The following is a 23,321-nucleotide window of genomic DNA, read 5'->3' as shown; positions in this document are numbered from 1 at the left end:
ACAGCAAATGTATTGGACATTGATTTGAAAATATTGAATAAATAAACTTGATGCTTTATTGCTCAGAGAGTAGTAATTAATGTTAGTAGTGAAATTCTATACTGGCTCATTTGGTTAAAGGGACACTATAGTCATCAGAACAACTACAGCTTATTGAATTTATTCTGGTGAGTAGAATCATTACCTTCAGGCTTTTTTCTGTAAACACTGTCTTTTCAGAGAAAAAGCAATGTTTACATTACAGCCTAGTGATAACTTCACTGGCCACTCCGCAGATGGTGGTTAGACATCCTTCCTGGGTCATGGCTGCCTAAAATGCATCCAAACATTCAGTGTCTCCACCCTCTGCATGCAGACACTGAACTTTCCTCATAGAGATTCATTGATTCAATTCAAATCTATGAGGATATGCTGATTGGCCTGGGCTGTGTTTGAATTGTGCTGGCTCTGCCCCTGATCTGCATCTTTATCAGTCTCAGCCAATCCTATGGAGAAGCATTGTGATTGGATCAGGCTACCACTTCTGATGATGTCAGCAGACTGCTTGTTTTTCTGAGGCAAACCGCATGCAGAGCTACAGCTTCAGGCTTGAATACAGTAGGATTTTGCTATATTTATGGAGGCATGAGGGGCCCAGGGGGGCTAGATGGTGGTTTTAACCCTATGGGGTCAGGAAAACATGTTTGTGTTCCTGACCCTATAGTGCTCCTTTAATGGAATTCAAACACAATGATTGCAGGTTTTTGTCCTAGATGTATCAACTCAGATTTCATCCTGTCAAACACAATGCTAAAATTAATAATGTTAGTTATAATAACAGATATAATTCAAAATAAATAAAAAGAATGTTGTCCTAATTAATTAGCACATAGAGCTGTTGCACAGTAGAACCTATAGGATGTACAGAAATATTTTAGTTTTTATTATACAGAATAAAATATTCAAAAAATTCAAATAAAAATGAAAAAAAAAATTCAAAAAATTCTCCCCATCAGGGGTGTGCTTAAACACAGGGTGGTACCAATAATATAAGTGTCTACAAGTGCTACCTCTAATACAATGATCCTAATGTAATAAAAAAGACAACAATGGAACCACATATAAATCACCCTCTGTATAAGTTTGTATAGTATATACTGCAATAATGCCTCAGGGAATAAATTCTTGAAACAATAGTATTATGTAGAGTTGCTCCAAATTTGAAAATAATGTATCTGTATTCCTGAAGGTGTTTGTTCCCAAAGACAAAAAAAAGTGTCTGTCAAAAATAATTTGAATGCTTTAATGTGCTTCAAAACAGTTAATGTATCAATATCAGAAAAAAACAAAAAAAAATAGAAAAATTAAAAATAAATATTTTACTTATTTTGTACAAAGGGGGCTGTGTATACACATTGGATTTTTTATATAATAACATCTATTCCTAGGTATAAATTAAAATCAAGAGAAAATATCAACATATATATATATATATATTTTTAATATGTGGGTTGTTATTATGCTTTATATATTATTCTGTAGAATGTTCAAGCTAGAGAAACAATTTACATAAAGTAAAGCTTGTTTTAAAGGGATGCTGCCACTGAAATGTTTAGATTGTTCATGTAGATGCTGAATGTTTTTACTTCCTGTATAGCTTACTACAGGTATATACCCTGTGTCTGCTATCCTTCTCATGCCTTTGAGTCTTCAGAGATTTTACACAGAGGTCAATAAATTGGACTTGTAAACTCATTTCAAGAGATATTGCTGATTTTAAACATAGGTGTCAAATTCCGTGTGTTTAACATGGATCCATCAAAAGTTGTACCCAGGGCCGTCTCAACAGCATTTAGGCCCCCATGCATAGCAGTGCACTTTGGCCCTGCCTGCACATCACTCACAGGAATAAAAATGTAAATTATCGTTAAAATGAAGCTTATATTTATTGGTACCTCTAACAAAAGCAATGTTAAAACATAAAAAAAAAAAAAACATGCTGTACAGCAGAGATTTATCCACAAAAAGATTAGAAGAACTTTATATAATAATCCCAAATTATTATAGCTGTAAATCAGTATGTGTACGTTGTTTTGGTCAAGGTCAAGATATGTATTCGCAACAGCATGTCCACCTAAACATTTTTATTAAATATTCTTTATTTTTTTGGGTGATGCACATAAATCGAAAAACACAGTGAAACATTGATAGACATTAGTATAGCATTCATAACTAATATTGCAGAGTGTCAAGTCCATGGGAACCCAATGCTCGTGGGGCCCCCAGTTAACTGTCCAGCATGGCCATGTGTTAAGACAGTGTGACAAACTCCCCTTCCCACGTGAGTTTTCCATGCGCTCCTGGAGGAGCCTGCTTGCCAGCCTTCTGCCCACAGACTATGGGCCCTGTAATATGTCCTGTAAAAGTCTCCGTTCATATATTTGGACTATATGGCCACGAGGTGGCATCCATCTTCTTTGCACAAACGCAGGCAGGGGTGTTTGGTCATCAAGTTCATGGAACTGAAAACAGACACAGAGACTCCTGAACACCGTTGGACTTCCAGCATCACCTGCATTCGGTTTTACAACACTTAGGAAGACACTGTTCAGTGGAAACGTTCCCACGAACAAGGGAAACAAGCTCCAGGGTAAGAAAATTGACTATGTTCGGTAGTTTGTTAGGTTTTAAACTACTGAACTAGACCGACTGCTATCCCTGATTTCATGGAACTGTTTTGGGCAGGAGCCTAGTGTGCAGTCGGTCAAATTAGGACTTCCAGGAAATTCCCAAACGCCTGAACCGATCTGGGTGATTTTTTTATATATTGGTCACCCAAATCGGGGCTATTAGGGGATGTAACTTTTCTGTGGGGTTTTTATGTATTTTTATGATATTTTGGGGGTTTTGTAATATTGTATGTTTTTCTTTGCCTGGAGATAATTGAGTTAGTTCAGTTCCTGACGACTCAATTATCTCTGGCACAGAGGATGAGTTTGTAACTGGTAACTAGTCCCCTCTCAGGTCCAGGGGAGGGATTATCTTGTTTATAACCACCGGGAGAGACTGGGGAGAGAGCTTTTATCCATACAAATGTCAGAGCTCTTCAGGCCGCAAGAGTAATCTTAATGCCCACCACAATCTTAGCAGTTTATTCACTAAACTTAGAATTTCGAATGCAACTGTTTTGCCTTCAAATTGCAATTCCATCTCAATTCGTTATAATTCACTGTTTAGTACATAATTCCTTAAATTAATTTGTGACCTCTAGACATTGAGTAGATTCAGCCCACGAACCACAACATACTTAGTGATGAATGCTAAGAACAGAGAAACAAACAAACTGCATTTGATTCTTGTTTTTTCTCTCTTGTATGTTATGTACTAAGAATTAAAAGTGCAAGGAATGAAACAGTTTTAGAACAAGGAATCAAAATAAAAGTGGTATAAACTCTTTTAGCATTAAATATTTTCATATATTAAATATTTTTTATCACTGCTGTTTTGACGCAGTTATATGGCCTGCTATATAGCCCTATTTTGAGGCAGCTGAAATTCATATGAGTTGTAAAATGAGTCTGACTGTTTTGCTTCATATAGGGATAGATATCAGCTTTAGAGGATAGGGAGTCATGATCACATGGATTGTATGCAGTCATTTTTCAAGTTGTGGATTTTCATATTGGTATATATTTTATGTTATAAATACCATTAAAAGTACACTATAGGCATCCAAACCTCCTCAACTAATTGAAGTGGTCTGGGTGCAGTGTCCCAGGTCCCTTAATCCTGCAATGGTAATTATTGTAGCTTTGATAAACTGCAATCATTAACTGCCATGGTTAACTCCACCTCTAGTGGCTGCCTACTAGATGTCCTCTAGCACACTATGAACAAGGACAACCAGTGTCACCCAAAACGTCATAGGAAAGCTTTCCAAGGGGCAAGTCCTAATGTGAGCTTGTCGCACATGGCATTAGGTCCCCTCTGCCGGCTGATGTCAGTGGAGGAGGGGCAGAGGCAGAGCCAGACCAGTGCTGAGGGACACTTTGTTTTCCTGGCAGTATAGTTTCCATTTAGGTAGAGTTAAAATAACATCAGGTTGCAAGGATAAAATGGATACTGTCTCTGTCTTTAATAATGCAATACCCCGATGGACAACCAGCCTAATACAGTAGATAAGTGCACCCACTGGACCTTTGGAAGTAATAGCGTTTAGCTTTATAGAGATTTGAAATCATGATCAACATTTAATGTTTCTTAAAAATATAGTCCGTTATTAACCCCTTAAGGACGCAGCATCAAAAACTGGACTTACCCTTAAGGACACAAGCATTTTTTGAATTTTTTGCTGTTTGTGTTCAACCTCTGTTTGCATTTTTCTTATTTATTACACCAACACATGTTATATATCGTTTTTTAACCGCTTAAGGACACATGACATGTGTGACATGTCATGATTCCCTTTTATTCCAGAAGTTTGGTCCTTAAGGGGTTAAAGGACAAAAAGGGCTTTAATCTGATGTGACATATACATATATAAATTCTTATTTATTATTAAAAAAATCCAAAAAAATGAAAAAAAAAATGAAAAAGAAATGAAATAAATAGTTTTTTTTCACAGTTTAGGCAATAATAATGTGTGTATAATAAGTGCAGCTTAAGGAAAGTAATTTAAAAAATATTCAATTAGTTGTTCTGATTTTCAGAGTACATAATATGTCTAGGATTTCAGCTTATTTTGAAAGTTACAGGTCCCAAAATACAAGGAGTAAAAACTTTTTTTAATGTGGAGCAATTTTAGAATTTGGCATGTTTGTCTTGTAAGCTTGATAGCCATCACAGAAAGCAAAATTGCTGCACAAAAGTATATATTTATATAAAGCACACATCACAGGCTATTTACCAAAGTGTATTCTGACACTTTTTACGTAGCCATTTCGCTGCCAATCTCTGCTAAATCGTGTAGTAAAATTGTGTTTTTTTCAGATTTCTAACATACACACATAAAACAAGGATTTTTAATGTGTATTTCATAAAGTTGATATATACTACTGCTGTAGAAAACCCCATATTGTTTTCAGCCATATCAACAGAGTAAAATGATACCCCCAATCTATGTCCTTGCCACTATCCTGTGAAGTTATAGTGCCATAAAAGAGACCTGACCATTTCAGTTTTCACAGTGATAATTTTGATAGATGAATTTGATGGAGCAAGTCTCATTTTGGGGCATTGTAGCAGTTTAACTGTTGAATTTATCCCTCAATGACCTACCATTGGTGAAAGTAGACACTACAGTGTATCTCATATGATATATATTGTGCCTTAGCGTGATGCCATTTTTTCACCAGTTTATGTCAAACTTTGTGGTAAAATATTTTTTTTTGCATTTTTTACATACACATTACATTTTTTGGGGTCATTTTTCAAGTCTGGTATGTGCCACTGTGATCAAAACCCCATAATTATGCTCAGCAAACTCTTCTGAATAAAACAATACCCCCAATGTATGTCTTTGACACTATCCTGTGAAGCTACAGTGCCTTAAACGAGTCCTGACCATTACAGTTTTTACAATTAGAATTTTGATAAATGGATTTGGTGTGTCTATATCACATTTTAGGGCATTGTAGCAGTTTGACAGTTAAAATTACTCCATAAATGCATACCATTTGTGAAAGTAGACACCACGGGCTATGTCATATGGTATATTTTGAGCTTTATTATACAGTTATGTTAGCACCAATTACTTTCAAATGTTATCATATTGTTTTATTTTTGCATTTTTATACACACATGTTGTATTTTAGTAGTTAATTTTGGAATCTTGATATATGTTACTGTAAATTAAATCACAAAATTATTCTCAGCTATATTTCCTGAGTACAAAATTACCCCCTTTGTACACCTTAGCCAGGTTTTTGTGAAAAAATACAGGGCTAAAATCATACCCGGCCCATTACAGGTTTTTTTAAATGGCAAATTGACGAATGGTCATCGTTTCATTTTGGGGCATTTTAGTCGCTCATATATTTAAATAACGCCACCAATGCATACCATTTACAAAAGTGGACAACATGGGGACCCTCATATAAAATATTATAAGCTTTATTGAAGTGACATTTTGTTACCATTTTGTTTCAAAGTTTGTGGTATTCATTTTTATTTTAACATTTTTACATACACATAGTATTTCTGATGATTATTTTTTAAATATCCTGTTTCCCACTGTCATAAAATTATCTTAGCTGTACTCAGCAACATCTTCTCAGTACAAATATACCCCATATGCATATCTTTGGAAAGTAGCGATCTTAATATTAATCTAAATCTCTAATCCCAAACCAAGCCATAATTCTAAACCAAATCCTAATCCTAAATCTAACCCTCAATCTAATAATAAACCATTACCACAATCCTAACCCATAACGTAATCCCATGTGTAACCCTAATTATAACCTTAATCCAAATCTCAATCCTACCTTTAGCAATAGTGTTAAAATGATTCCCCCTGCTGGTGTCAGCCGAGGAATTCCCTTGCTATATTCAGCAAGGGATGCCCGTGCTGACCCTAATCCTAATCTGAACATAATCTGAATCATAATCTGAAACATAATCCCAATACTACAATTAATTATAAACCTAATCTCAAACATAAACTTAATAATAAACCCAGTAATAAACCTGATAATAAATCTAGTACTTATGCTAAACCGAAAAATAATCCTTAATTGTAATCCTTAATTTAATCTTAATCCCAAAGGTTTCCCTCTACTAATATCAGTGCTGATATTAGTAAAGGGATTTTAAACTAAAACACAGTGGTATGTTGCTGCCATCTACTGGCTATTTTCAGTATTGCAGTCTCCCATCTCTTACATTGAAGACATTATTCCCAATGCAATGCGATCTGTGCTGGGCAACTAAAACTGCCCAGCACTGATCAGAATGGCATTTGGGCATATAGGGTGATCCTCCAGGGTTTGTTCAGACCCTGGGGGTCTCCCAAGCACCAGATCACTTGAGAGAATGACTGTAGCTGAGCTTGATCGCTCAGCTGCAGTGTTCTTTGTGGATTTAAATGGCTACATGCAGTGCTAACTTTCAGCACTGCATGCAGCTCATCAAAAAGTCTGGGGCCACTAAAAATGGCCCCAACTGACAGAGGGGACCCCCAGGTTTCTAATGATACCTGGGTTTCCTAGTGTGAGCAGGGATTTAACCCTGCTCACACTACATTGCTGTCTATGGGGATTTAAATCCCCATTAAAAGAGCTGCTTGCCGATCTCACTTTGAGCTCTGCATGCAGCTCATCAAAAAACCTGGGGCCACTAAAACTGGCCCCAACTGACAGGGGGGGACCCCCAGGTTTCTAATGATACCTGGGTTTCCTAGTGTGAGCAGGGATTTAACCCTGCTCACACTACATTGCTGTCTATGGGGATTTAAATCCCCATTAAAAGAGCTGCTTGCCGACCTCACTTTGAGCTCTGCATGCAGCTCATCAAAAAACCTGGGGCCACTAAAAATGGCCCCAGCTGACAGAGGGGACACCCAGGTTTCTAATTATACCTGTGTTTCCTAGTGTGAGCAGGGATTTAACCCTGCTCACACTGCATTGTGCTCTATGGGGATTTAAATCCCCATTTAAACAGCTGCATGCCAATCTCACTTTGAGCTCTGCATGCAGCTCAGCTGTCAGTCTGTGGACATTAAAAATGACCCCAACTGACAGAGGGGAGACCCAGGTTTCTAATGATACCTGGGTTTCCTGGTGTGAGCAGGGATTTAACCCTGCTTACACCACAATCTAGATATAGGCATTTAAATGCCTATTTAAGCAGATACATGCCGCGCTGACTTCCAGCACTGCATGTAACTCATCAAAAAGGCTGGGGTCACTAAAAATGTCCCCAGCTGATAGAGGGGAGCCCCAGGTTTCCATTGATACCTGGAACTCCCTTGTGTTAGCAGGGATTTAACTCTGATCACACCAAATTGTAATAGTGGGGATTTAAATCCCCATGTAAATGCTTGTTTGCAGCGCTCACTTTGAGCTCTGGAAACAGAGCATCAGTCAGTCTGGGGACACTAATTCTGGCCCCAGGTGAGAGAGGGGAGCCCCAGGAATCAAATGATACCTGGGGCTCATAGTTACCAGCAAGGTAATAGACCCTGCTGGAAAAATACTGCATGACGGAAATGTTCCGGCATGCGTCCTTAAGGGGTTAAGAAAATATGTTCATCACAGTTGGATGTGACTTCTTTAAAACCCAATGAGGTGTAATTTTATTTGTTCAGTCAGTGATGTATTTTGGATCTGTGCTGCCCTCGGCATGATGGAACTCAGCACCCCCTAATTCAAATTTGTCCCACCCCTTTATGTCAAGGCCACACCTCGTCCTGTTAAAAACTAACACACACTTTTCCTGACACACACACTCAACTACACCGACACACACTCACAGTCACAAACTGACAGACATACACACACACACTCACTCACAGACTCACACTGACAGACATACACATACAGACAATCATTCAGACACACACACACACACATTCACTGACAGGCATACACACTCACTCACAGACACATACACAGCCATACACACACACACTGACAGCCAGACAGACACACACACACTTTCCCCCAACTCTCACAGATTGATATTTTTTTAAATTTTAATTTAAGTCACTTTGCCTCTCTACCTTTGGGAGAGCTGGGTTGATTTTTTCCTGGGGTCCAGTGGGGCTGCTGGGCAGGAAGGCAGGCAGTAGGGCGGCATGGGAGTGCTGTTTTATGAGCTCTCTCTGCTCAGCTCCCTCGCATGCCGCAGAGTGATGCCGGGAGCTGGAGAGACATATTACGGCTCCCGGCATCACAGCTCACAAATCAGCGCTTCCTCGCCGCCCGCCTGGAGCACAACTGGCCGTCTTCCCTGGGTGGGGGCCAAAGGTGACCAGCCCCCCTTAAAATGAGGCAAACAAGGCATTAGCCTGGGCATATGGGGGTGGCATTTTTTGCCGCCACCTGGAAAGTGATGCCCAAGGCAAATGCCTTGTTACCTCGTAGGAAATACATCACTGTCTTCAGTAACATACAGTCTGTCTACAGTAAGTGCACTCTTTCTGACAAGAGTGAGTACTTGGACAAAGCCAAGACCCAGTCTGTCATATGTATAGTGCCAAAATTCAGATTTTCAATTCAGATATGAAACAGCAAACAGTTTAATCAAAAATAGACACAGTGCTGATCTCTCTGCTCAAATGAGCTTACAATCAGACACAAAGTAGGGTCTAGGAAGAGCATAGCTCCCAACATTTTAGGAGGACAAAGAGGGACTCTTTAGTTTTTGGGGGTGGTTATAGGTGTAACCAGGGGCAGGGCTGTTCTGATAAAATGTTAGGTGACTTTCTAATGACAAATTATGCAACCAAGATGTCATTTAGAACAAGAACATTGTACGTTACGTCTGAAGCCTGATTTCCAAACACATTCATTGCAGTTTAAAGACACATTACTTTGATTATTTCTGTGGAACTCTGTTATCCACTTAGACACACTAACAAGAAATAGGAACAATAGGAAAGAAGAGAGGGGCCAGAGGAGGGAAATGGGGACTTTCCCAACTAAATAGGGACAATTGGGAGTTATGCAAGAGGAAGATATGTGTCAGAGGAAATATATATTTAGGTCATAAGCAAGGCAGATACCATCTCTTGGTGATAATGGCTTGTTTTATTTGTTTCGTATCCTTCTTCTTTAAAGTTATTTTTTCATTTCTATGTTGTGTACAAAAATTGGGTCTCCATGCTATTTCAGTGATTGGATCAGGCCTCATGCAGCTGCCCACAATAACCTGATTACTGTAGCAGCACTGCAGTGGAAATGTGTCTAGTGAAGGCATTCACCAGCATTCGATTTTTTACATTTTAGAATTCAAGAAACCAGACTAATCCTACATATGTAATTTGGGTAACCATCAGGAATATAATAAAACATTTAAAAGCTTGATCAAAGCAATATTCAAAAAAGGAAGGTTTGAAAGAATTTCCTGGCCAGGCGGAGGCTTATAGGGACCAAAGACCTTTAACACATCTACTCCATTATCATCTCTTCTTTAGTGACTACCATTGATATTCTGGTTTTAAATAAAAAGGTACTTTTTGTAGTTGATACTATTTTACCACGTTTGATGTTGACTGTAAACATGCAATAAAGTTTAGTGTTCTTCCACACTTCGTATATTTTTTTTTATTTTGTGTGTGTGCAAATAATCAGTTACAGCAGTTAAATTTGGTGCCTTTAATAAATGTCCAGTGGAACATGCAATGGTTAGCATGTCATGATAATATGTATACATTAAAGGAATATAGGAATACACTATAGCGTTAGGAAGACACCAGTGTAGGTGACCACCTCCCTTTGCACAGGTCAGTACGTTAGTATGACAGCCACTTGAAGTGGATTTAAAAACCTGCAATGTTCAACATTGCAGGGATAAATGGACAGGACCACTGTACCTAGACCTCTTCTTGAGATGAAGTTGTCTGGGTGCCGATAGAGTCCCTTTAATTTCTCCAAGCTGATGTTCTGACACAGCAAAACACTACCAATCACTGATTGAACACTGACTGCATAACATTCCTTTTTATATTCAGTTTAGATTATTGCAATTGTTTTTTTTTTGTTTTGTTTTGGGGGTTTTTGTCACTTGCTATGTTTTCTATAGCAGTGTTTCCCAACCCAGTCTTTAACAGCAAACCAGCATTCTAAGATTTTGTCATTTCCTTGTTCTCTTTTCGTGGATTCTGACAAAATCTGGATCATTGGTGTGCTTGAAGACTGAGCTGAGAACCGTTTCTCTAGAGAGAAGTGCATTGCAATCTTAATGGTTGAAGAAGAGGATACATCTTCATATTTTCATGTACCATTTGTTCAGTCAGAAACAGTGTGTCAGAAGCAAAATGTTTTAGTTGGAAAGGCAAATGATTTGTTCAATAAAAAAAATTATATGTATTGATAAAACTTAGGAGAGGTAAAGTTACAAAGGGGAAATAAGCCAGATAATCAGATTTTTTTTCACCTCTTTGTCTGTCTGTCTATCAGATATTGCCCTATCTCACCAACAGTAGTAAATTAAGCAGAAAGTATAAAATAACTACATTACTAAAAAAGTTAAACCATAATCCCTTAATAATCACAAATCCCATAATAGCTGTACAATCAGCCTAGGCTATTCATGATATATACAATGGTTCAGAATGTCTTAACTTTTTTTAACTTAAACAATATTATATAAAGGAGCACGAAGAATTATGCATGTTTGTTCATTAGTCATATTGACTAGACTTGTGCATTAGTTTTTAGATGAACACGTTTTTGTCCATATTTCAGCTGTTCGTCCAAGAGACGAATGAATGAACGTGCATTAAAATGAATAAAAAAGAAGACTGAATTGCTTGTTGGACGAAATGTTGTCCTGCAATTTGTCCTCTTGTTTGTTCATTTGAGTTTTTTACAAGGAGGAAGCTACCAGCTTGCGAGTCACTAATTGTAATATTTAAAAATAGAAGTGGCGTGGAGGTGTGCTCCTTAACACTGCCTTAATTCTAAATTCCTTAAGCAGCATATGGCTGCTCACTGTTATAAAAAAATAAAATAAAAAAAACAGTTCCACCATGGTGGGCTACATTCTAAAGTAATTAACTGGCTGGAACATAGTGTCCCCCCCCACTTCCCCACCTGTGCAATTCGAGTGGAGTCTATTAAAATAAACGGGGGACCTAGAGTCCCCCTCCAGACTCACCTGTGGCCAAGGTGGGAGCATTTAAATGAAATTAATGGAGAGACATATTGTTCCTCCATGCCCTCACGCATGCCCTGTGAATAGGGGCTATTAAGATGAACGAGGGACCTAGAGCCCCCCAGCTGTCTCAAGGTGGGAGTATTAAATAAAATCAATGGTGGCAGGTGGAGGCCTCTAAAAGACACAAGGGGTAGACATATTGTTTCCCACCCATTGGCAGCAGGTTGAGGCCCTAAGTAATAAAGTGGAGGGACACGATGTACAAGTAAAACACCAGGATGTCTTCTAGAAGGACCTTGACACTCATTATTTGATTCTTACCAAATCTTTACACGCCTAACTAAAGCATCTTTGACACCACTCAGGGGACTGCCCAGAACTAACTACATGTACCGCGTGAAGAAAGATATTCTACTGGTTACTGAGATCTCTCACCAATATCCACACGCTACACCCAGACTCTGTAAAATAACGAATGCCACAGAAAGAAGTGTCTAGATGCCCATATTCCCAAAGATCTAACATTAAGCGTGGTTCCAGGCTAGCTCCTCATAAAAAATAAGTTTAATCAGTGCGGTTACACAGTAATTTTTATTTACGATGATATGTTACAATGTATCTACATCTCAATGGTCTGTTCTGCATTCTGAATATGTATGCATAATCGTCCAAAAGGACACTTCTCATTCTTCTATTTTTTGTACTTATCCTTTTTTTGTGTTTTCAGAAACGCTAAAGATTGTAAAAAAAAAAGTCGGGGAGTGGAGCTATTTCTCCCCCACATAAAAATGTTCTCCCCCTTTTTGTCTAGGGGTCCCCAAGCCTCTGGTCTCCTCCCACACCCTAAAGAAATACCCTACCCTAATACCAGTGAGGCGGCAATAAACTAAATACCTGTAAAAAAAAATAAGGCCAAATAAAAATCCAAAAAGGCCTGTCACAATTATCACAATACAAAATGATTCAATCGCGCAAAAACGCCACCCAAAAAATAAAATCATTACAAAAAAAAAAATCTATCTCCACCCCATGGGGGCTCTGTGCAGACTGAGCTTGCAGGGCAGGGAAAGCCTTATAAAGTTTTCAACGCCATGCAATTTGACTCAGAGCACTCTGATTGGTTGATCGTTTTTTTATGAACTTTGCATACCTGACGTTTTTTGGGTAACGTCAATATAGTGACAATCTGGTGTAACCCCTTCAGGCTAAGGTGGCCAGTTGATATCTGTACAAGACACACATATTCCTAAGGCCCAAATGCAGGTCTGCTATAGTATCATCTTTGATGTGAGCTTCCATATATGAACGTTAGCTTTTGGGTGGATGAAACAGCACATATATTATTGAACCCATGTTCGCTGGTAGTGATTTGTTGACATAATACATGTAGCACCTTTAATAACTTGTTCACTTTACACTTATGGAATATTCCAGCCACCATTAACATCTAGGAGAGTCAGGACCATATCGGAGACATCTACTGTGTCAGTGGATGAAGATGATGATGATGATGAAGAAAGAACTCAGGAGAATGAACCACAGAGGGAGCCACATGAACAGAAGAAGGTAATGGAAGTAGCCTGTACAAAATAATATAATTCTAATAATGTAGATGTACCTTTATTCTTATCTTTCTGTTGTCACAATTTGATGACACATTCTTTGGTTTTATGTAAATCAGTAAAATAATGTTCCGAGTGTCTTCATTCTCTTATTTTACCTTACCTGCTTTGGGCTAAATTAACATTGATTACATTTTCCCTAGAGTTCGCCTTTGTTCTGTACATAGCATAGTGTTTATGATTAAATTTTAAATAGCTTTGTGTATGTTACAATACGAGCAAGCATCAACAGTGAGAGGAGAGAGTTGCAAGTTGTATAAATCTTTAAATTCATCTGTAATGTGTTCTGTTAAATGCAATTGGTGCTTTTATTCAAAACGACCTCATAGGGAATCATTAATCAAAAGCTTTGAACTGCAAAACTAGCATTAAAAAGTCAGCAACAGATGTATTTCTTTTTTTGTGTGTTTTTTGTTTTTTTTTACTTTTTTCTCCCTGTGGATGTTTTTGTTTAAATATCAAAATTGACTTTAGTATTACATTGTCACGTATCCTCTGTTTTAGTTCCTTTCACAGTGAAACATATGACGTTCCACTCTAGATGTAAAAAAAATGTAAGGGATCAGAAGATTGTACGTGATCAAAATTCTACTCAATATAATCTAGAACCCTGTGGCTGTTATTGGCTGGAGTTGTGCTTACATCAACTTGACACTTTAGGGGCTAATTTTGCAATCTAGATTTCTGTTTGTGAGCTCTTTCATGTAATCAGTGTCACTGCATGTAAATAATAGATGCCATTATGTTGGCGGTAATGTTTTGATGTTACAGGCCTACCTACAGCAGGCAATGGACACATCCTATGTAAAATAATGAAACACAAAGGGTGTTTATTCACTAACTAGAATTGTAGAGCATTGACAAGGGATTTCAACAACATTGGCAAGGGGATTGCAAACATTATGAATAAAAAATGTGTTATAACATTTTTCAATATTGGCTATTGGGCTAAAATCTGAGATTCCTGTGTCAATTCTCCAGAGTTCCTGTTCTAGTGAATACATTCTATTCCAATTTATAGATTAATTGCAGATTATTTTTTATTTATTTATTTTTTGCCATCAAAGTATGATAGAGTTATCATCCCATTTTCCGGTGCATTCATTCACACACTTTCATTCAACCCCAGGCGAGTGATATCTAAACAAATCTCAGGAGAGCCTAAGGATTTGAGATATGTACAGATAATCGATTTTATACTGCAATATCTGAAGTTAAACATGACTGAGTTAGGTTATGAATAGTCCAAAAATGATAAAGCCATTATGTGCTCTCTCTGCAAACAACATGAGAAAAAATTGGGAAATATTTTACTATCACTTCCATCATACTCAGCCAGCATTATGGAATAGATAAGCAGGCAAATTATCATTCATTTTAAAATGGACAACTGTTAATGTATTCTTTCTGGGAAAAAAACAACACTTTTCTTATTAATAAATACCTGAAAAAAACTCATAAATGAACACCCATTAACACTCGCACATCTACATTCAGCCACAAACAACAAGAACCTTCACTATCCTCCAATAGTATACCTTTTAGTCCCTTTCAGATTTATAAAAGGTGTTCTGATCTGAAAGTTAGACACAAGGTCTAAAAGTGGAGAAATCACTATGGAAACCAAAGCAATCAGAAGGAACGTTCATTTTTGTGATTACTAAATATTTACTAGACGTGTGCAATTCGTTTCGGTCCGAATGTGAATTCGGATGAATTTCGGTCAGTTCGGACATTCGGGTGCTTCCGAATGTCCGAAGAGGCGAATTGACGAAGTGCCGAATATCGGAAATGCTGAATCAAACCGTAGTGCCGAATTGCGGAATTTCCAAAGTGCTGAACCGAACCGAAATGCCAAAGTGCCAAATTTCAAAAGTGCCGAAGTGCTTAAGATTTATGAAAAGTGGCAAAACAAGAGAGGGAGGGACAATTACGTAAATGATGACGGGGTAAGGTTAGGGGTAGAGTTAGGGTAAGGAAGAGTTAGAGTAGGCTTAGTGTAGGGTTAGTGTTAGGGGTAGCGTTAGGGGTAGGAGTAGGGTTATGGGTTAGGGAATTGCCGAAGTCCCGGGTTTCGGAAGTGCCAAACCGAACCGAAGTGCCGAAGTCACAAATTTGCGAAGGGCCGAACAGAATTTTTTGCCTATGCACATCCCTAATTTTTACAACAGTCTTCCACTTATTTGGTCACAATGATAAAATATACTTGCAGGTACATGGTTAGTGAAATATTTTGTATGTGTAACTATAAGTATGAGAATCATCATTTCTAGAACACAGATACAATATTTTTTGTGTCAATGCAGGGCTCCACTTTTGGATGGTTTGGATGGTTCCGTTCAAAGCAAGCCAAAGATGTTGCGAAACCATCGGAATCAACAGATCCCACACCTCAGGTAATGTTGGATATCACCATCTTGCACTGCCTTATATGGGAAATATTAAAACATTGCCCTTGTATGCAAGGAAGCAATATTTTAATGTGGTGTCCACACCATCTTATAAACAACAGTGATATATGGCTGCCACATAATAACATTATAATTTACCTTAAAGAATTGCCTTGAAAGATGGTGTTTGATCAAATGTATGTCGTAGTGTAGAAATACCATTAAATAAAATATCTAATTTATTGCAAATACAATATAAGATCTAAATATGTATTATCTATTGGATGACTAAGGCTGGTCATCGAGGACCCCACAACGAGCACAATTCTCCAGCAGCCATGGAGGATATAGTCTGTCAGAATGTAAACTACTGTAGTCCATTTTTATAAACCTGTGCATGAAACATACAGATTTCAAGATGAACCTTAAACCAAATATTAGTAAAATAAGACTAATAATAATAATAATCATTTTTCACTAACCATATTTTCTCCCATGAGAATTTAAGATGTGGGCTGGTTCTGGATGAATTCCCACTTTGTAGTGATTTATACGGTCTTTCTCACTCTCCACAGAAGGATAAGTTACCACCACCTCCTCCTAGTGCAGTTTCTTATCCTCCTATGTCTCAAGTTACGAGTAACATGCCACCAAAGAACCAAACCAATACATTTTTCACAAACACAGGTAAAAGCACAAATTACACGTAATCAGATTGTAACATAATAAAAAAAATATTAGAAAGTATTATACTGACAGCGACTCATTTTTATAAACCTCATGATAAGGTAAGCAGTGCCTACAAGAATCCAAACCTCAACTCTGTCAGGGTAATTTCACAATGACAAAAAAGGGAACCACACTCATCTAGGATGGCCACAGCTAGGTTCAGCACCACCCTCACATATAGTATCTATAAATAAAGTCTTCAGGCACTTAAAGGGCCCAGAAACAGGCAGATTTATATGGGCCTCAGGTGTACAAGTTAGACAAAGACCTTTGTTGGTTGAAATGTTGCTGCTGTACACATGATGCTCCAATAAAACTGGCTGTTATCGAGCAAGAGAGTGCCTAAAATCTTTTTTTAGAGATACTACCTGTCAGGATTATTGACTAAAGTGAGAATTCAAAGTGCATTTCAAATTTTGGACTGAACTAGCCAAACTGGGATCATTTTTCCAATTCAGCTGTTTTGGCCTTAAATGTGAAATCTTTTTTGAATTCACTTTAAATCCGAACTTTAGTACTTTGGTAAATAACCCAGTGTGTTTTAGCATATACTATAGATTCTACAGCATAAGCAATAGTAAAATCAGTTAAATAACTAATACAGAGTCATTTAATTGCTAGTCTAAGTAGAATTTTAACAAATATTGCACCAAAAGCCAGCAATGGCTAGCTATGGATGTTATGGATTTCTTTTCTCGTGAGGCTCAGCCAGTTGTATGGTGTGAAAATCATGCAGCATTAGTATCAATGAGCAATATGTGTAAAAGTTTCGGTACACTTATAATGTATATCTCTGTTTCAAAGTAGCAATGTTGTTACAGTTTAACGAGAGCTCATTAAAATGGTGTAGTAAAATTTGTTAAACTCATCTGGTTTAAATGTGATTAATTATTTAGGTGAAATAGACTATGTAGGTACAATATATATACATCAATAGACCTAAATTTGTAACTACTTGACCTTTCCTTTACATTGATTTATCTGTCCCATGTGTTGCTCAATAGATCTATTAATTGATAGACACCACCATAAAAATAGACTACGGGTTATGTAAGAATTGATTAAGTAGAAACGAAGAGGAAAACACAACAACATAGTTACAGACTTGTCCATCATTGAAGATGTTATCTAGACTGGTCCTGATGAAGGGAGTCTGCCTGAAAAAAAAAAAAATTCAATAAATTGTCAAGTCTATAAAAACAACAGCAACAGAAATAAGCACAATATACCTACGAGAACTGTGTGTGGATTGTAATTTTACATAATCATCAATATCTCTGTTTATGGTGATTTGTGGAGCAGATAGGATGATTTGTGGAGAAGAGAACTTGACTCCCTGAAGCTCTAAATTCCATGGGGAATAAAATAATGACAGAATTGCTCGTAGAATTCAGCCGCTAGTGAACACAGCCCTGCCCCCGTATCAAAGCAGAGTCACGGATCCTTTGTATTATGTACTTCTTTGCAGGCTTTAAAGAAATTGAAGATCCGCGAAATAACAATAGCAGTTCAGTATTATCAGACATTCAGGGTCAGACAGAGAACATGGTAAGTTTTAAGTTCTGGTAGTGTGAGGTTACGGCACTCACATATGTGAACTGAATCTTCTCATTCTTTGCTATTTTAGGTGACATATGCAGGTTCTAGTTTGACTGTTCCAGGGGTTCAGACTAGCTCACCAGGTGGAAATGTCCCCTTGTATAACCCTTCACAGGTAATATATTCTACCCATGCTGTTAATTAGGAAATGTGGGCTTCATTGTATCTGGAACATTCATTTCTTGTAGGGCCAGAATATCAACCCTTACTGCTTTCTCTGCCAGTAAAATGCTTAAAATATGAAGACTTGTGTATATACAGTATACTGCAGATCTTGTAGGTGAGATAAAATCGTACCCAGGTACATAAGCATTACAGTCCCCCAGTGAGCTCCCCCTTTCTTCCAAACTGCATAGGATAGGATAGTCTGAACATTGAGATGACACAGAAATAGGCTCATGATTGGAACTGACTGCTTTTATTTACTTTATTTTTTTATTATTTTTTTTTATTGGAGGAAATAGGACAGGCCTGAGTTTAATGCTTTTTCCTTAAATATTAAAACCAAACTAGATTTTAGTAGCATGCAGGAAATATAAAAAATCTTGCTATGGTGCCTGAAAATGGTTTAAAGTAGAGCCCTGGAGACAGCAATTCAACACACCTTAATTGATGATGGGCAAGAAGGTGTCACATGACTAGACATTTAGGGCTCACCTATATTATTATTACAGTGCTAAGTGCAATCTAGCATTACAGGCATTAGATACATGCATGGATTGTTCAATATAGCTAAATGCATTTGGTGCCACCTTTATGATTAACTATCCATTATAGTCGCAAGCTTCCTTAACAAACAGGGCTGATCTTCTTCAGTTCATTATTCTACCACAAATCTTTATCAGCACACAATGTTTTGGGACTGGAAAGTGCTGCAGGATATTCTTTGTTGCAAGAAAATTCTACAATTCCCTATGAATTTTACATCACACAATAAATCATGTAAAGAGGCATTGGCTGAAAAAGAACAATGACTTAATATAAGTCAAAGATACAATTGTTTCCTTTTAAAGATAACTGTTTTGATTAAATACCTTGCTTAGTTCTCCCACAAATATAAATAAAATGATCTTGAAAATAGTCAGTGAAAGGACTGAAACGTTGACTGAAATTGTTTGAATTATGGATCAATAATGGATCACTTCACACAGCCTAGTCTAGTGAGTGCACTCTTTTCTGGAAAACAAATGTAAAATAAAATATTTTTACATTAAATGTTGTTTTTTTTGTACCATTACCCTTGCCTTCACTTCTGTAACTTTGCTTTATGAAAGAGCGTTAGTAGTGAATATATTTAAATATTCTTGGAGCAATAGATGCCCTGTAGTGGTTATGGTGCCAAGAGCGCTCTGAGTCCCTCCATCGTAAATACCATTGTCAAACCATTCTAAGCAATGCCCTGGCCCCTAGCTGTGCAGGGCTCAGCTTTTAGGCATACTGCGATCAGTTGATTCTCATCCAATGCACTGTAAAGGCATGGCTCAGGGGAGCTGATAGACGTTCCTAAGCAGAATCTTTTGGTTCTTATTGCGTTAAGTAAAGTAGTGGAGGCAGGGATCAGCAGCTAGTGGACCCCTGGTAAGACGTCAGACAGTTCTATGAAGGTTTGACTACTTACAATGGGTTGCTGCAAGGACACTCCTGACACCATAACTACTGCAGTGAGCTGCAGTGGTTATGGTGATTGGAGTTTTTCTTTAAATAAATGTTGATATATTCAATCTCTGCTATATATTCTCCTAGGCCACTTTAGCTTATATTTTGCAATTTTCCCCATTTTTATGATTAATTCTGTGCCTAATCACGTACAGTTCACTGCGTGGTGCATATACATATTTTCTATTTCCATCCACAAAATAAATGACAAGCCAGATTAGATAACTGTATGTATTGACTTGGAATAGTGGGCTTTTATTTTAATAATCATTTAACATTATTTGGTGCCTTTAGATGAGATTTCAAAGAGATAACAAATGGCAATTTCATATGTGGTACAAATTGTGCAAAGATAGCAGTATTAAAAATGCTAAACAACCCATGACTAAATGTGCAAACATAATTAAGAAATCAGGAAAAAAGCAATCACACCAAATTAATAGAAAAAGAATCATTCAGGTTGGATAAAATGCGTGGGGGTGGGGGAAGCTAGACTTATCATTGTCAATCACAATGTTCTGTAATCTCAAGAGATAGGGTCAAAGCACTGCAGTTGCATTGCATTTTCATAAAAAAAGGGAAATATTTTTCTTCCTGCACAAAAATTTAGCATTTTTATTTTACATATTAGAACTGTGAAGGTGTATATTCATTAAGCATATATAATGAAGTTAGGATAAAATATATTTTACACAGAGGTAGAGGACTATCTATAAAGCAAATTTATTGCATTCATAAAAGGCAAAATATATGATGAAAATGAAAAAATAGTAATTTGATGTAATTAAGGCATGAATTTACCGTCCATTTGTGGGTGCAGTATGATTTGAGACTTGAAATATTAAAGGCACACTTCACCAAAGCACCATAACTACGATATCTTATTGTAGGGGCTATAGTGCACTGCAGCTGTCAGTGCAGTTCCTTCATTTACAATTCAATATATATTTATAAATACATTCCAGGTACAGATACTCTGCCCCCAGTCTCCTGACATCACTTTGCAGAGTAGTTTTGATCAGTTTGCGTGTGCAATTTCTTGTATAGTATTACAATGCACCACGTGACCAAGTTGTGCAAGTCAGTGTCCTTTGCTTACAGAAGCTGTACTGTGATTTTGCGCATGCACAGTGCTGATCCTTGTTCAGAGAGCTCTGCTTGTATGTAACCTGAGAGATTGGCCTATAAGCCAATATATTATTTTATTCTTATAATGTTTTATAAAATCGAAATGTGTACGAAGACAACAAAGGATTGTTCACCACAGTGTGAATTCAAAGTAAATTTCAAATTTAGTTAAAAAAAAATACCTGAATGGAAAAATTAAACTATGTTACTATTTTGACTCTCTTGTTTTGAACTCATTTTGAATTCCTGACAATTCACAATTCGGTGAATAACTCTGGTGATCATACAGGTGCAATAAATGCATCTTATAAATTATGCTATTTAATTGAAATACAGTTAATAAGCCTATAAATATATGTACGGTGAATATTATTAAGAGTGCTTGGTGTCATATATATATATATATATATTTTTTTTCCCCATATATATGTGCTTCATTACCAACAGATGCTGAATGTATCCAAAATGGGATATTCCAAATTAAGTCAAATATAATGTAAATCCCAGCAGATAAAGATTACTCAATTTGCAGCTTTATCAGCATTATGCGGATGCATACCGTTGAAGGGACTGTGTGCATTTTGAAAGATAAGCATTAACAGACAGTAAAAATCCAGAGGGATAACACTTGTTGGATAGCTCAGTCGTTCTGTATACTTGCCTAGGACAAACGTCACTGAGGTTGCTGAAAGATGCAGAAATCAATGTGAATAAATGTTTAACATCTTCCTGGTTATTTAATAATCAAGATTATCCACAGTGCCCGGGGTTTGTTTGCTAAAAAAAAACAAATAGTTATGGAATGATTACTAAAATTGCGAAATTTTTGGAAAATGTTGAAAAATGTTCCAACACTTCAATTTGGGTTTTAATTCACTAGTATTTGATGTTGAATAAATACATCTCCTTTGCTATTATTCATTGTGTGCTAATGAATTGGCATGACAGATGGATATTTTCATAGTTTTGCCAGGTATAACATGCTGGGTATGTAACGCTTAATATACCAAGAACTATTTGTTTTTATATATAGATAGTCAGCAGGCCAATCAGTTCAGTAACAAGCTAGAAAATCTCCTGCATTCTAACACTTGTCTTTTCTATCCCTTATAAGTTCTCTGAAACTGGACGTATCACGAACAGACCCAGCCGCCCACCTCGAGGACGATATCCGCTGCGGCCATGATGAACAATTGGAATGAACAGCACTCAGGGAAAAAGATCAAATTATTTCTCAAGAATAACACCAAGGGTTGATAAGATTTTTATTATGGTTTTCGTGTACAGTGTAAACATGAGAAAAAAAATTATTAAATCTTATTTTATTTGCTTTTTCGGTTATGTATTTAGCCTCTGACATTTAATTCTAAAAATATATATATAAAAATAAAAACTGCTTAAAAACTAAAAACTATCTTGTTTTGGTCAGTACATAACATTATCATCATGTTGTCTGTACAGCCAGACAATAAATACTAATTAAGTAATCCAGACCCAATGTTCGATGTTTGTCAGGTTGAATGTGATTGGGGAATAAAAGTGATTTTGAGTAAAGGGGAGTTTTTTTTGTAAATTTCATCCAAAAGGCTACAACTGCTAGTAGGTCATGGTGGACATGGTTGCTCTAAAAATGTATAATGTATGTATTAAAAAGGAATACGTGTTAAAAATAAGCCTCTTTTGCAGAGAATGCACAGGACTGTCTCCTACTAAAAATGGCATCATCTTCAACCAAGAACTCACTGAAACCTGTTGTAGCTTTCTATAAGAAAACTGTACATTTCCTATAAACCCATAAAAAAAAAAAAAATCAGTTAAGCTTCCTTTCTCTTGCACGAGGTTTTCATAACTTTTCAACACTTATTCCCAATCATTAAAGGTCCAGTTGGGTAAATTCTTTATTCTTGCAGCTCTTCACAGAACGTTATGGAAGAGCTGTTAGTTTCTTGTAAACAGGTTATATGGGAAACATATGTCTGTACATACAGCTGTGACTAGGTGGTAAAGTGAAGGTATGAATAATCTTGAATTTGTGTGAATTTTAATATTTAAAAAAAAAAAAAAAAAATGTTTTTTTGCGTGCATTTTTTTGCACCTGTGATGCATGTGGGTGCCCCTAAATGCTAGATAGTACATGCATTCTTGTCCTGTAATTCTAGCTAAAAAAAACAGCCATATGTTCAGAGTTGCGTAAATTGTATAGGATAAAAAAACAAGAGAGGTCTTTCGCAGGTTGATCTACAAAATCTATAGCGGCTTCTTGCTTTCTCTGAGGCTATTTTAATTATTCATATCTACACCTTAACTTATCAACCATTATCAGCACATTAATTTAACTACTTTGTGTACAAAGTGACTATTTCCCCCTTTTTAACCTTTAAAACATATCCTTCCATCT

General features: G+C 36.9%; 1 protein-coding gene across 1 annotated transcript in view; it reads left to right on the top strand.

Annotated features, from left to right (window-relative positions):
- SEC16B (SEC16 homolog B, endoplasmic reticulum export factor) overlaps positions 1–22,216 on the top strand; it is a 120,406-nt gene extending 98,190 nt beyond the window's left edge. Inside the window, exons 22-27 of the mRNA XM_063428250.1 lie at positions 13,234–13,365; positions 15,728–15,817; positions 16,387–16,498; positions 18,009–18,088; positions 18,168–18,254; positions 22,038–22,216. Coding sequence (XP_063284320.1) covers positions 13,234–13,365; positions 15,728–15,817; positions 16,387–16,498; positions 18,009–18,088; positions 18,168–18,254; positions 22,038–22,109 — 573 coding nt within the window. The 3' untranslated portion in view covers positions 22,110–22,216. The remainder of the gene's footprint in view (positions 1–13,233; positions 13,366–15,727; positions 15,818–16,386; positions 16,499–18,008; positions 18,089–18,167; positions 18,255–22,037) is intronic.
- Positions 22,217–23,321: the final 1,105 nt, after the last annotated feature.

The sequence above is a fragment of the Pelobates fuscus genome, chromosome 7 (assembly GCF_036172605.1).
Source record: "Pelobates fuscus isolate aPelFus1 chromosome 7, aPelFus1.pri, whole genome shotgun sequence".
Lineage (NCBI taxonomy): Eukaryota > Metazoa > Chordata > Amphibia > Anura > Pelobatidae > Pelobates > Pelobates fuscus.
The sequence above is the reverse complement of the archived record's forward strand: the minus strand, read 5'-3'. Positions and strand labels throughout refer to the sequence as shown.